The 11,625-nt window shown below is 34.6% G+C and overlaps 1 protein-coding gene across 2 annotated transcripts; it reads left to right on the top strand.

The window, feature by feature from the left end:
* The first annotated feature begins 6,618 nt into the window (after positions 1-6,618).
* FAP2 (Chalcone-flavanone isomerase family protein) lies at positions 6,619-9,982 on the top strand. Of its 2 annotated transcripts, XM_079053596.1 has the most exons (12): positions 6,619-6,967; positions 7,421-7,643; positions 7,821-7,961; positions 8,040-8,250; positions 8,333-8,408; positions 8,481-8,583; positions 8,717-8,785; positions 8,887-8,923; positions 9,019-9,093; positions 9,185-9,236; positions 9,473-9,517; positions 9,660-9,982. In XM_079053596.1, exons 2-12 carry the CDS (start codon positions 7,528-7,530, stop codon positions 9,755-9,757), a joined length of 1,023 nt encoding a protein of 340 aa, XP_078909722.1. In that variant the 5' UTR covers positions 6,619-6,967; positions 7,421-7,527; the 3' UTR covers positions 9,758-9,982. The 2 variants fall into 2 exon arrangements, with proteins under 2 accessions (XP_078909722.1, XP_078909721.1); XM_079053595.1 differs by having other exon boundaries at positions 7,421-7,961.
* The last annotated feature ends 1,643 nt before the right edge of the window (positions 9,983-11,625 follow it).

Here is an 11,625-nt window from a genome sequence, read left to right as displayed (position 1 = left end):
CTTTGTATCAAATCTTGTGTTAATGCATGTGTGTTTTGAAAATGTATAAGGAAAATATTCCAGAAAATCCCATGTTTTCTGTGTTAGTAAAAGGTGGTGTATAGTATAAGTTTTTACCAGAAAATCCGATATTTTTTGCTTGCAAAAGTGTGGTAGAATTTATACACATAGACCGTAAGTTGGTGTTTGTATAAAATTTAATTGTAGAATTGTTTATGTATTCCGTAAATTTACAATGGAGTTAATTTCTTTGTGATTCGTTATAACCATACTTGATAATGACTGATCCGCCCGTCATGACGTTTTTCAGACGCCGACTTGTTTAAGGTAAGGTTTATCACCCTAGACTGGCCTAGTCTAACTGTAGCGAACAGCTCAGGTGTGGGGTGTCAACCCCGTATAAATCTATACACAAACTCTCGCTCTCCCTCCAGGTGACTCTGGTTATAACTACAGACTAAAGGTTATACACTAGGTAGATACGAATGAATGAACGTGTCTCACAAGAACCTTAACTACATTCACACGAATATTGTATCACACTGTTTAATGTAGTAGTTAATGTTTTCGAATATGTTATAAGGTTACAAGGCCCAACGAGTATATAAATGGACCACAGAGGCCCAAATAACCTGTAAGTGTATATTCCAGGCCCAACAAGCATGTATATGGGCTACAAAAGCACAATAAACATTTGATGTATATTCCAGGCGCAATAAGCATGTAATGGACCACTAAGGCCCAATATGCATGTAAGTGGGCCACTAAGGCCCAATAGAAGTGAGTTTGTCGTAATTAACTCGTTTGTTATTGTATTGTTCGTTCTAGTTCAATTATTTACCAAAATGACATAAAAGGCCCACTTTTTGTAAAAAGATATTTTTTTTGGTCCTTAAAACCGAAAATTTACAATTAAGGCACCTTTTGGGTAAAAATGACACTTTAGGTCCCTTAAGACCAAAAGTTTATATTTTAGGGCTTGTTTTAAACGAAATAGCATTTCTAGCCCTCTTTTGTTAGAATTAGCACTTTTTGGTCCAATTTTATGGAAATTTACATTTTCGGCCAATTGTGTATAAATTTATCTTTTTTGGCCCAAGTTTAAATAAATTTACATTTTCAGCCCTTTTAACCGAAAATTTACATTTTTGGCTCAAATTTGTCTAAAATGACAATTTAAATCATAAAAGCCAAAATTTTACAAGTTTAGCCCATAAAACCGTGAAGGCCCATTTTGTGAAAATCTACACTTTTGCCCTTTTAAAAGCATGAATATCATAAAGACCCCCTTTTTGTTTCAAAATGACTCTTTTAATCCTCTTAAAACCGTGAGTTGACAAAAGATCCTCACTTTTTGTTTACTTTGTCAATTTTTAGCCCTTTACACGATTTTTCTTAGTTTCAAACATCCTTGAAATGATATAATCCTTTCATTTTCATATTATGTTGCATCTAGTAGTTTGTTTCACAAATATCATCATGTGTTAGCATATTTTTCGAGTTTATGAAGATTTCAACACATAATCACAACACAAATAATGAAAAACACACATACACATAGCTCTACACAAAGCAACTTGTATTCTCCCCCAAAACCAAGTAAAAACCAAAAATAGGGGGTATGAACTCACTTTGGGGTTTGGATCGGTTTTGATGAAGAGATATGAGAGGGATTTCGGCCCTAGCAAGCTCCCTTGAGTAGATCTCGAACTTATGGGGTTTCTAAGGAACATGGATCATGAAATGAAGTGTTAGGAGAAGTAAGTTTAACATGAACATGAAGTTAAACCTCTTGAGTGGAAGTAGTACCAAGATGAGTGGATTTTTAGATGAAGTGCTCTTGAACTTACACACTAGCACAAACAAAATTTTGGAGAGGAAGGATGAGTAGGTTCTAGGAGTTCCTAGAGAGAATTTTGGTGCTTGAAAGTGGAAGATGTGAGGGTGTTAGAGGTCTCGGCCGTGAATATGAAGAGAGAAAGGAGAAGAGTTTGGTGGTTAATACATGATGGATTAGGGTGCTTAATCTTGGAAGTATGTGATGTAATTTACATGGAGATCCTCTAGTTAAAGATGAGGTGTCAAGTTTTAATTCAAACTAGTTTTATTTTATTATTATTATTATTTTAAAACCGAGAATGAAAGTGAGGGTGAAAGAAAAGAGTGTTTTTGGGCTTATATTGAATATTCTTGAAATTATAGGCCAAATATAATGGTTTTCGGCCCATTGGGCCCTCTTTATGGGTTTACGGCCCAAAATGATAAAGGAATTGGTTTTACGGCCCAATAAAATTCAAGAAAGTTGTTTACGGCCCAATAAGGCCCATGAAACAAAGTGAGACATTTTAGGTCCACTAAGGCCCATAAAAAGTCTTATGACCCAAAATGTTATAGTTTAATGAATGTGGGTCCAATTAGGGCCCAAATGAGGATTTTTAGCCCAAAATAATCAAGTTGTGAGTTTATTGGCCCATTAGGCCCAATAAGTGATTCCTAGCCCAGTAGGGGTTTGAACCGAGAAGTTAGGGTTACAAACCCAAAATCGAGTGAATGTAGTATATTGAATTAGGTTTAGGGCTTCATGAGTGAGTTTTGATTTGAATAGTTGTTTTTGAATGAGTAATATGTATATCATCTAACTTTGAATTACAAGATACTTTGAGAGTTGATCATCCATGGATAGAATTTCCTAGGCAAAAATGCTCGTTGTGACACCCTTGGTACTGACTTTTTTGTTTGTATGCTAAGCGTACCACGTGGTACGCCCCGCGTACTGGTCAAGGTCCAAAATGCAACTTTTAAATAACACAAGGGCGATAACGAAACATACCAGGATTCAAGTGTTACAATTCTCCCCCACTTGAATCAGACTTTGTTCTCGAAGTCCGCTGCCGCGAACCAATCCTGATAGTGCTCCCTCATCTCATCCTTGGGATCCCAAGTCCACTCCGAACCCTTGCAGTGCTGCCATTGCACTTTCACCAGCGCGACAACCTTGTTCTTAAAGGTTTTCATCTTCTGATCCAAAATCGCCACCGGTCTCTCAATATAATTCAGGCGGTCATCCACCTAAATATCCTCCAACGACACCACTGTGGAATCATCCACTAAGCACTTCCGTAGCTGAGAGACGTGGAATGTGCTATGAATCTGACTGAGCTCATATGGAAGATCTAAGCGAAAAGCAACCCGGGCCACCCGAGCCAAAACCCTGAAAGGACCAATATACCTAGGGCCCAGCTTGCCCCGCTTCCTGAACCGGATGACACCTTTCCAAGGTGACACCTTCAGGAGAACCATATCTCCCACCTGGAACTCTAAGTGTGACTGGCGCCTGTCGGCATAACTCTTCTGCCGATTCTGAGCTTTCTAGAGCCTGCTTTGAACCTGTTGAATCAGCTCAGTGGTCTTGATTACCACCTCGATACTCCCCATAACCTGTTGACCGACCTCGCCCCAACAAATCGGGGTCTTGCATTTCCTCCTGTAGAGCATCTCAAAAGGAGGTCGATCAATGTTGGTGTGATAACTGTTGTTATACGAAAATTCTGCTAACGAAATATAGATATCCCAACTCCCTCCAAAGTCCAACACACACGCTCGCAGCATATCCTCAAGAGTTTGAATAGTCCGCTCACTCTGACCATCGGTCTGCGGATGGAATGTTGTACTGAAAAGGAGACGAGTGCCCAACTCGTCATGAAACCTCTTCCAAAACCTAGAAATAAATCGGACATCTCTGTCAGAAACCATTGATACCGGAACCCCATGACGTGCCACCACCTCCCTGATATAAACCTCAACCAACTTCTCTGCAGAAATACTCTCCTGAACCGGAATGAAATGCGCGCTCTTGGTCAAACGATCCACGATGACCCATATCGAATCGACTCCACGCTCAGTCCTGGGAAGCTTCGTGATAAAATACATGGTGATGTCTTCCCATTTCCATACGGGAATCTCCAATGGCTGCATCTTGCCGTAAGGTCGCTAATTCTCGGCCTTGACATTCCTGAAAGTCAAGCACCACTCCACGTACCAGGCCACATCCTGCTTCATGCAGGGCCACCAATAATCATGATGAAGATCCCTATACATCTTTGTCGCCCTGAGATGAATGGAGAACCTCGAATTGTGAGCCTCCTCCATCAAAATCTAGCGTACACCGCCCCAATATGGAACCCAAACTCGCCGATGCAAAGTCAATAATCCACGTTATCATAATCGAAGGAAGCCACCTGACCCACAATGCTCTCGCTCTTCCGGTGTTCTTCCTTCATAGCATCGGCATGTGCCTCACGAATCCGCTCCAACAATGAAGTAATCACGATCATCCACAATGCTCTCCTCCATCAGTCTATTACTTCTGAGTTAGTTAGACACATATGTCTGCTACACCAAGTTATTAAATAACTCCATACCCTACAAGTCACACCACTTAACACACCCAATAGATATTGACTTACAACACCCCTATATCAAACTAGCTTTACTACATAACATCAAATAATCATTTTAACATAACGAATAGGCATTGACATGTAACATCTCAAGTTACATGATTTTACTTGCAACATTAACACGTTTCATCGTATTGCTTGCAACATCACACAAGTCATCTAGCACCATTAATAATGATGTCTTACAAAAACCATAAGACTCACTAATAATTCATCCAACTACATAATATCTCATACTGGACATACATTACATGAGTTATAATAACTACCATATATATAATTACCCCCATATAATACAACATTCATCATACATTATGATGTCAACCATCTAAAAAGAAAGTGAGACTACTCGCCTGATTAGTTAGTGAAAACTAACTTTTGCTTTGATCTTAAACTCTACATTGCCTCTCTACTTGTCACTTTGTTAATACCTTTAACCCGTTCGGGGGTTTGTATCCTCATAGGATCGTTAATATTCATCTCTTTCTCGGCTCTATTTTACTTGAATTTCATTCTGATTTTCATCATAAAAAGGTTAGCTGAATGAACATGTTTAACATATATATTTTTGATCCAGACACTAAATCGTGACGTGATCTTCCCGAAGCGACCATTTGTCCCTCCTAAGACTTCGCCACATGCACTGAACTATGATGCGTGTCCCATAGACCGGCCATGACAATGCATCATGCCAATGTTATGAACGCATCACATCCATGCTTACACCCCAATTTTTCCATGTTTTGCTCTCTCTTGCCACGTGTCTCGTCCCTCTAACATACGTGTCCAACAACTGGAGACCTCATCGCGTCGCCCCCATAAAGAAAGATGATTTGAAGAATCGATTGAAAACACTTAAAGACCATTTTGCTTAATTTTATGATGTTTTTTTGAGGAGTTTCTTTAAGTGGATTTTCATGGGACCGAACAACCAAGTTACTTGTTGCAGAAGATAAAGTATGGGAGGAGTTTATTAAAGTAAGCTTGTGTAATACTTTAGTTTTAACTTCTTAATCTGTTTTTGATGTTATTTTTAAATAAAATAAGCCTGAAGCATGAGATTTATTTTTTTTATTATATTTCATTTGCCTATCATTTTTACCAATAATTATATATTGGCTACTTCTTGTAAGGTTTTGGAAAGCTCCCGTCCCCGTGTTTATTTGGAAGAAGAAATTTACAATGAGTTAGAGCTTATGAGAATGTGATTAGATGAATTGGCAAATGCATACATTTTTTTGGTGGAGCGTCTGGAAAAAGCACCAACGTGTTGTCCTCTTTAGATGAGAATGACTAAGTTAGGTAAAATGATAGGAGAACGGGAATGAAGTTCAAAAATTAGATATTGTTTTGCAGCGTGTTGATTTCATTGTATTCAAACATGTTTTTTGGAACATTTACTTGTTGATTCACATGTTTAGTGATTATTTTGGAACATTGTTATGACTAGAACATTTTATTAGTTGCTTTGGAACAAATACTTGCTTAGAACATTTTTCTTTATACAAAAGATAAAGGGTAATTGATATATATATATATATATATATATATATATATATATATATATATATATATATATATATATATATATATATCAACAAAGGGCAAAAATGTAAAAATGTCCATTTCATTTCCTTTCTTTCCAACTTGAAAAAATAACGTTTCTTTATTTTCCTTTTAACTCGAAAACACAACTAATTAAGAAAAAAATTCTTTCTTTTTCCTCCCATTTCTTTTCCTTCCCTTTCATTTCCTTCCCTTTCTTTAATTTTAAAACTGGAGATAGGGTGTTAGGGGGTGTTTGTGAGTGTTTTTCAATCAATTTATTGATTTTTTGGAAAAGCCAAAAATTCATCTCTTTTTGAAAAAATCATTATTACATTAAAAAGTTTATGTTTACTAAATATTTTTTAACTTGGCTTTTTAAAAAACCAATAAATGAATAAGTTATTTTGAAAAACACTCCCAAACACAACAAAAGTAGCCCTAAATAGGGCGTTCTGGACATAGTTTACCTAACCGAAAGGGTAAGTTTTCGAATTAGTCTAAACCTTGGGCCAAGTTTTTTTAAATATATATATATATATATATATATATATATATATATATATATATATATATATATATATATATTATAATTCATGTTGTTTGTCCGAGAGATGCAAGAAAGAGAGATACTTTTGCACGCTTTAACAGAACCCGGAATCTTCCTTCCTTCGTTAAGTTCCAGAAAAACCCCAATTTATTTGGCAAAACGGAAACAAAATCGAAGAAAAACTTTAAAATCTTTATTAGTTTTTAGGATTTTTGTTTTCTCTTGCAAAAAAAACGGAAAGACGATTCAAAGTTTTGATCATTTATTCACCGTATGAAACTCTCGTTCATCATTCCTAGCAAAAAGCATATTCGATTCTTGTTGAAAAAACCCTAGTAAAGCTGTTCTTTTTGGACACGAAAGCGTGATCGACCCTCTGTTTTTGGTGCATTGCTTTCCGTGGTAATTTCAGGTTCGTTTTAATTGTTTTGGTTAATTTTCTGTGTTATATAACAGGCTGTACATAATTTTCTTCGTAATTTTGTGATTTGCATTCAAATTTTGTTCTTAGGTTTGATACAATTTGATGAGGCTACGATTTTAATAGGAAATATGAATGCCATGTTCCATTTAATTTGCGGTAAACTGGTGTCAATTTGGTCAGCTTTATAGTAATTTTACATTTGAACAGAGGGAATAAACCTCCATCCATTACAAAATTGGGAAAAAGGAAATGCCATTGAATTATTGATGCCAAATATGATACCAGTCGGCTACAAATTTGACATGAATTTCAATACAGAGTTCACGCATCATGAAATTTAATTTACAATGGTGCTATTTTCGATCATCAGATGTTTTATTTCCGCTCCTTATTCATCTGCATTTCACATAAATCTTTCCATTCTGATTGATACCATTGCAGTTGTAGGTGTTTCATCTTCTTTCCATCTTCATCTGAAATCATCTCTGAGTTCTGCATTCTTGAAGTAGACGCAAGAAGAAGATCTTGCAAAACCCTTATTTGCTCTTATGGATCTTGATGAGGGAAGGCCTAAGTTCTTTCCAATGGAAGCTCTTTCCCCTAGTCGATATATCTACCATATAAGTTCATTGGTTGACATTTCACCTCATCATTCTAGAAACTGGTATACCCCTGGAAGTATTGCTCTTCAAGAAACTTTTAGAAACCTTTCAAAGTTTACAGGCACTGTAATGTTATGGTGTTCTAGTAGCTCAAATTCAAATTCAAATATCAGCCATAAAAGATATCATTTTTCTGGCCAAAACAATTATGATCTCCCTGGATTTTTCTGCAATTATAGGAAAAAAGCACTTGAGATTCCTGAATTTTTTAACAAGTTCTCAAGGTTTGCAATTAAACAACTGGTGGGAAAGGCTAAAGAGCTTCAGTTTATTCCTGCATTATCTTTAGCTGGTAATTTAGTTCCACCACTTGACAACATGTAAGCTCTTCTTCTTTTCAGAATACATTCAATCATGAATCATCCTTTTTGTGAATTGGGTATTTTTTTTGAATCTAGGAATTATCTTGCTGTTTCACATGAAAATGGCAATGGAGTTGTGGGGAGATATATGAATCATGTTCCATGTGAAGTTCAACAACATAAATGTGGTGATCTTCATGGAAATTTTAATTGTTCATCACCTGCAGTTGAACCAAAAACTGGAATTGAATTCCCAACTTTATTGGATAACATCTTTGGAGGGAGTAATTCCAGTTTAAATACAGAGGTTGAATTCCAATTTTTGTTGTTATTAATTTTTATATATCTTGGCAACTTGTTATAAACAACAACCTGTATCTATGTTTCAGGTTCTTGTTGGAACTGGATTGAAAACAATGAAAATAATTAAAATAAAATCTTTGAAGCTCTATGCATTTGGATTTTGTAAGTATACTAAAAAATTTCATTTAAATTGTTAGTTTGTTTTGTTCTCAGTTGTTATATAAATTTCCATAGATGTTCACCCTTATGATATCTGTAAGAAGTTGGGGTCAAAGTATGCTTCTCTTCCCAAAGAGGAGGTCAACAAGCATCATAACTTCTATTCTGATCTTCTCAGGTATTATTATGCCATGAATGACAATCTTTTACCTATAATTTATAATTCCTTTACATTTTGTAAAAAATAAAGTATGGTTAATTTAATTTATCATATAATTCAAGTATTTGAGATCTGATGTGATATGCTGCAGGGAGGACATAAGCATGACAGTTAGGCTTGTGGTAAGCTACAATGGACTTAAAATCAGTACAGTTAGAGAGTAAGTCACATAATTCTAATAAAAAATCGTTTTTTTTTTGTGAAAAAGAAAAAAAGCGACATCTTTTCTGATTTGAAAATTTTTGTTTTTGTTTCTTACAGTGCTTTTGAGAAGTCACTTCGAGCCCGATTAATTAAGGTGAAGCATTATTCCAGTTGATGGTTTTTTTTTTTTTTTTAATAAATTATAACCATTGAGTGTTTTTTTTTTAAAAAAATTTATTGGTGTTACAGATGAATCCAGATACTGATTATGACTGCTTAAGAAGTTTTGGTTCTCTTTTTTCAGAGGATATTCCAATACGAGCGGTAATCTCTTCTACATTTTGTTGTTTTTACATATTTGCCCTTGGTTTTATCAGAAAGATAATAAATAATAATACATGGTATCAATGTTCAGGGAACAACAATAAAAATTCAGAGGACAGCTGATGGACATCTTGTAACCGAGAGTGAGTCTCTCTCTTTCTCTCACCATAATAAATACTTTACATGATTGGACTGATCAAGTTTTCTAGGGCTATTTTTAATGATGAGAGGATAAGGAGGGCATTTACGTCTTTTTTGCACACAAGAGATTGAGAGAGTGGGTCCATATCCCCCATTGACAGTAGTCTCAGTCTTAGTCCCAGTACAACATGTTTTGTTCTGTCATGTCATGTGATGTCATGTACTGATGTTTATGCAGTTGAAGGCAAACGGATTGGTGCAGTTCGTAGTAGGGATTTGTGCAGTGAGTGGTCTATTACCTATTTTTTTTTTTTTTTTTTTTTTTTTTTTTTTTTTTTTTGTGTTACAACTTAAGAAACCTAACTTTTGTTGTTTTGATTTTAAAAAAATTAAAGGTAGTATTTTTGATAAAATTTAATCTTCAGGGGCTTTCTTTGATATGTACATTGGAGATGGTCCAGTGTCAGAGCAGACAAAAACAGAGATTGGAGAAAATGTGGCCAATATAATGAGGAGGTGCTAAGTGCTAGATAGTTATATTATGCAATCATGAATCGATCATTTTTCTTGAAGTTTAGTGGTGTGAAATGTGAATGTGAATGTGATGGAGGCAACAAAAGGGTAGAGTAGAGGCCACAGGCCAGGGGTTATAATGTCCATAGTTAATAGTTACACAACAAATGTGTAATGGAAATTTGTAGTTTGTATGGTGAAGTTAATAAAGATGTTGATTGTTGTTGTTGTTGTAGTGGCTGAAGGGATTTTACATTTCGGTTTGATTTAATTGGTTTTTTAGCGTCTTTAAATTAACAATAACCAAACCAAATAAAGTTTTCGGTTTGGTTTCCTGAATAAAAATGAGTTCATTATGTGAAAACAGATTAACAAGAACATTAAGAAAACTAAATCAAATAAATTAATAGCCATCAAATAAATTGATAAGGAAAGTCTTGATTTTTTTTTTCTATAAAAAAAGCTTAGACCTTAGATCGTATAAGAGAGTAGGGGTGTTCGTTTGGATGAATCGGTTTGATCCGATCCAATCAGGTGAATCCAAATTGATTTCGGTTTTGAAAACATAGATCCGAATAGTCTAAACTAAATTCAAATCCGATCCGATCCGATCCAATTACAATTCGGTTGGATCGGTTTTTATAATTCGGTTTTCAAAAACCGAAACATTTTAAAACGACATATAATTATAATATTATCCAATTTTACACAAGAAGCGAAAACAAGTTATTTGGTTGTGATTTGAAATTTATAAACAATTACGAAGAAGATATATTATAGTTAAATATTTTATACATAGAAAACTTTTGAGAGATAATACATATTGATGTTTTTTTTTATCGGGTGAAACGTTTTGAACCTATTTGAAAAAATAAATTACAAAATTAATAGATAACTATAGATATATATATATTATAAATAAATAAATAATAAATTTTTATTCGGTTTTTTTGGACTATTCGACTCTTATTTTATAAACCAAAACCAATCCGAAGTCCAAAACAATAATTCGGTTTTGTTGAAAACCAATCCAAAAATCCGAATATCCGAACCAAATAGTCCAATCCAAATTGTCCAATTGGACAATTCGGTTTTATCCAAATAGTGAACAGCCCTATAAGAGAGGGGTTGGAAACTAACTAGATAAGCGGGCTGCCCGATTTAGGCTTTGGGCTGAAACATTTCTGCGCTGAAAATGATTTTTAGTAACTAATTTTAAATATTAAATTAAAAAATATGAAATTAAATATTAATAAAATATGTTATTCGGTATTTTCAGTTTAACCAAAATAATGAAAATTTAACCAAAATCAAACCGAATAAAGTATCCTTATTCAGTTAACCAAACCAAATTAATTGAAAACCGAATAATCCAAACCAATTGAACCAAACTAACAATTTTAATTGGAATATAAAACAGAAAAAACTCAGGAAAATAACTTGTTATATTCAAAGAACTAACTCAAACTTTGATTACAACCCTTTTCTCTTTGTAATGTCATAACTTGACAATCAACTCTAACCATATATATATATATATATATATATACATATATATATATATATATATATATATATATATACACACCTCTGTACCTCACATATAGATAGCTAATTAACCAAGGATTTTTAAACCTAGTCTAATACTTACTTGTACTCCAAGACTTTTCTTAATCACGACATTATGATAAGGACTCCAATGATCCTTGGGCATTATGAAAATTACCAACATTCACCCCCCTTAATTTTTGAATGGAAATTGAGAGGTCCTCTACTCCAAGAAGCTTGCACATTTCGATAAACTTGATCTTGGCAAGAGCCTTTGTTAGAATGTCTACATACTGTTCCTTCCCACTTACATGTTCCACCAGGATTTCC

Source organism: Lactuca virosa, chromosome 5, assembly GCF_052849685.1.
Source record: "Lactuca virosa cultivar CGN04683 chromosome 5, Lactuca_virosa_CGN04683_v6, whole genome shotgun sequence".
Classification (NCBI taxonomy): Eukaryota; Viridiplantae; Streptophyta; class Magnoliopsida; order Asterales; family Asteraceae; genus Lactuca; species Lactuca virosa.
This window is presented reverse-complemented; position numbering and strand designations above follow the sequence as displayed.

Coding starts and splice junctions, on each gene's coding strand:
- FAP2 (XM_079053595.1), top strand. CDS start 7,528: ATGGATCTTGATGAGGGAAGGCCTAAGTTCTTTCCAATGGAAGCTCTT. Junction 8,251..8,332: donor ATTCCAGTTTAAATACAGAG/GTTGAATTCCAA, acceptor TCTATGTTTCAG/GTTCTTGTTGGAACTGGATT. Junction 8,409..8,480: donor GCTCTATGCATTTGGATTTT/GTAAGTATACTA, acceptor AAATTTCCATAG/ATGTTCACCCTTATGATATC.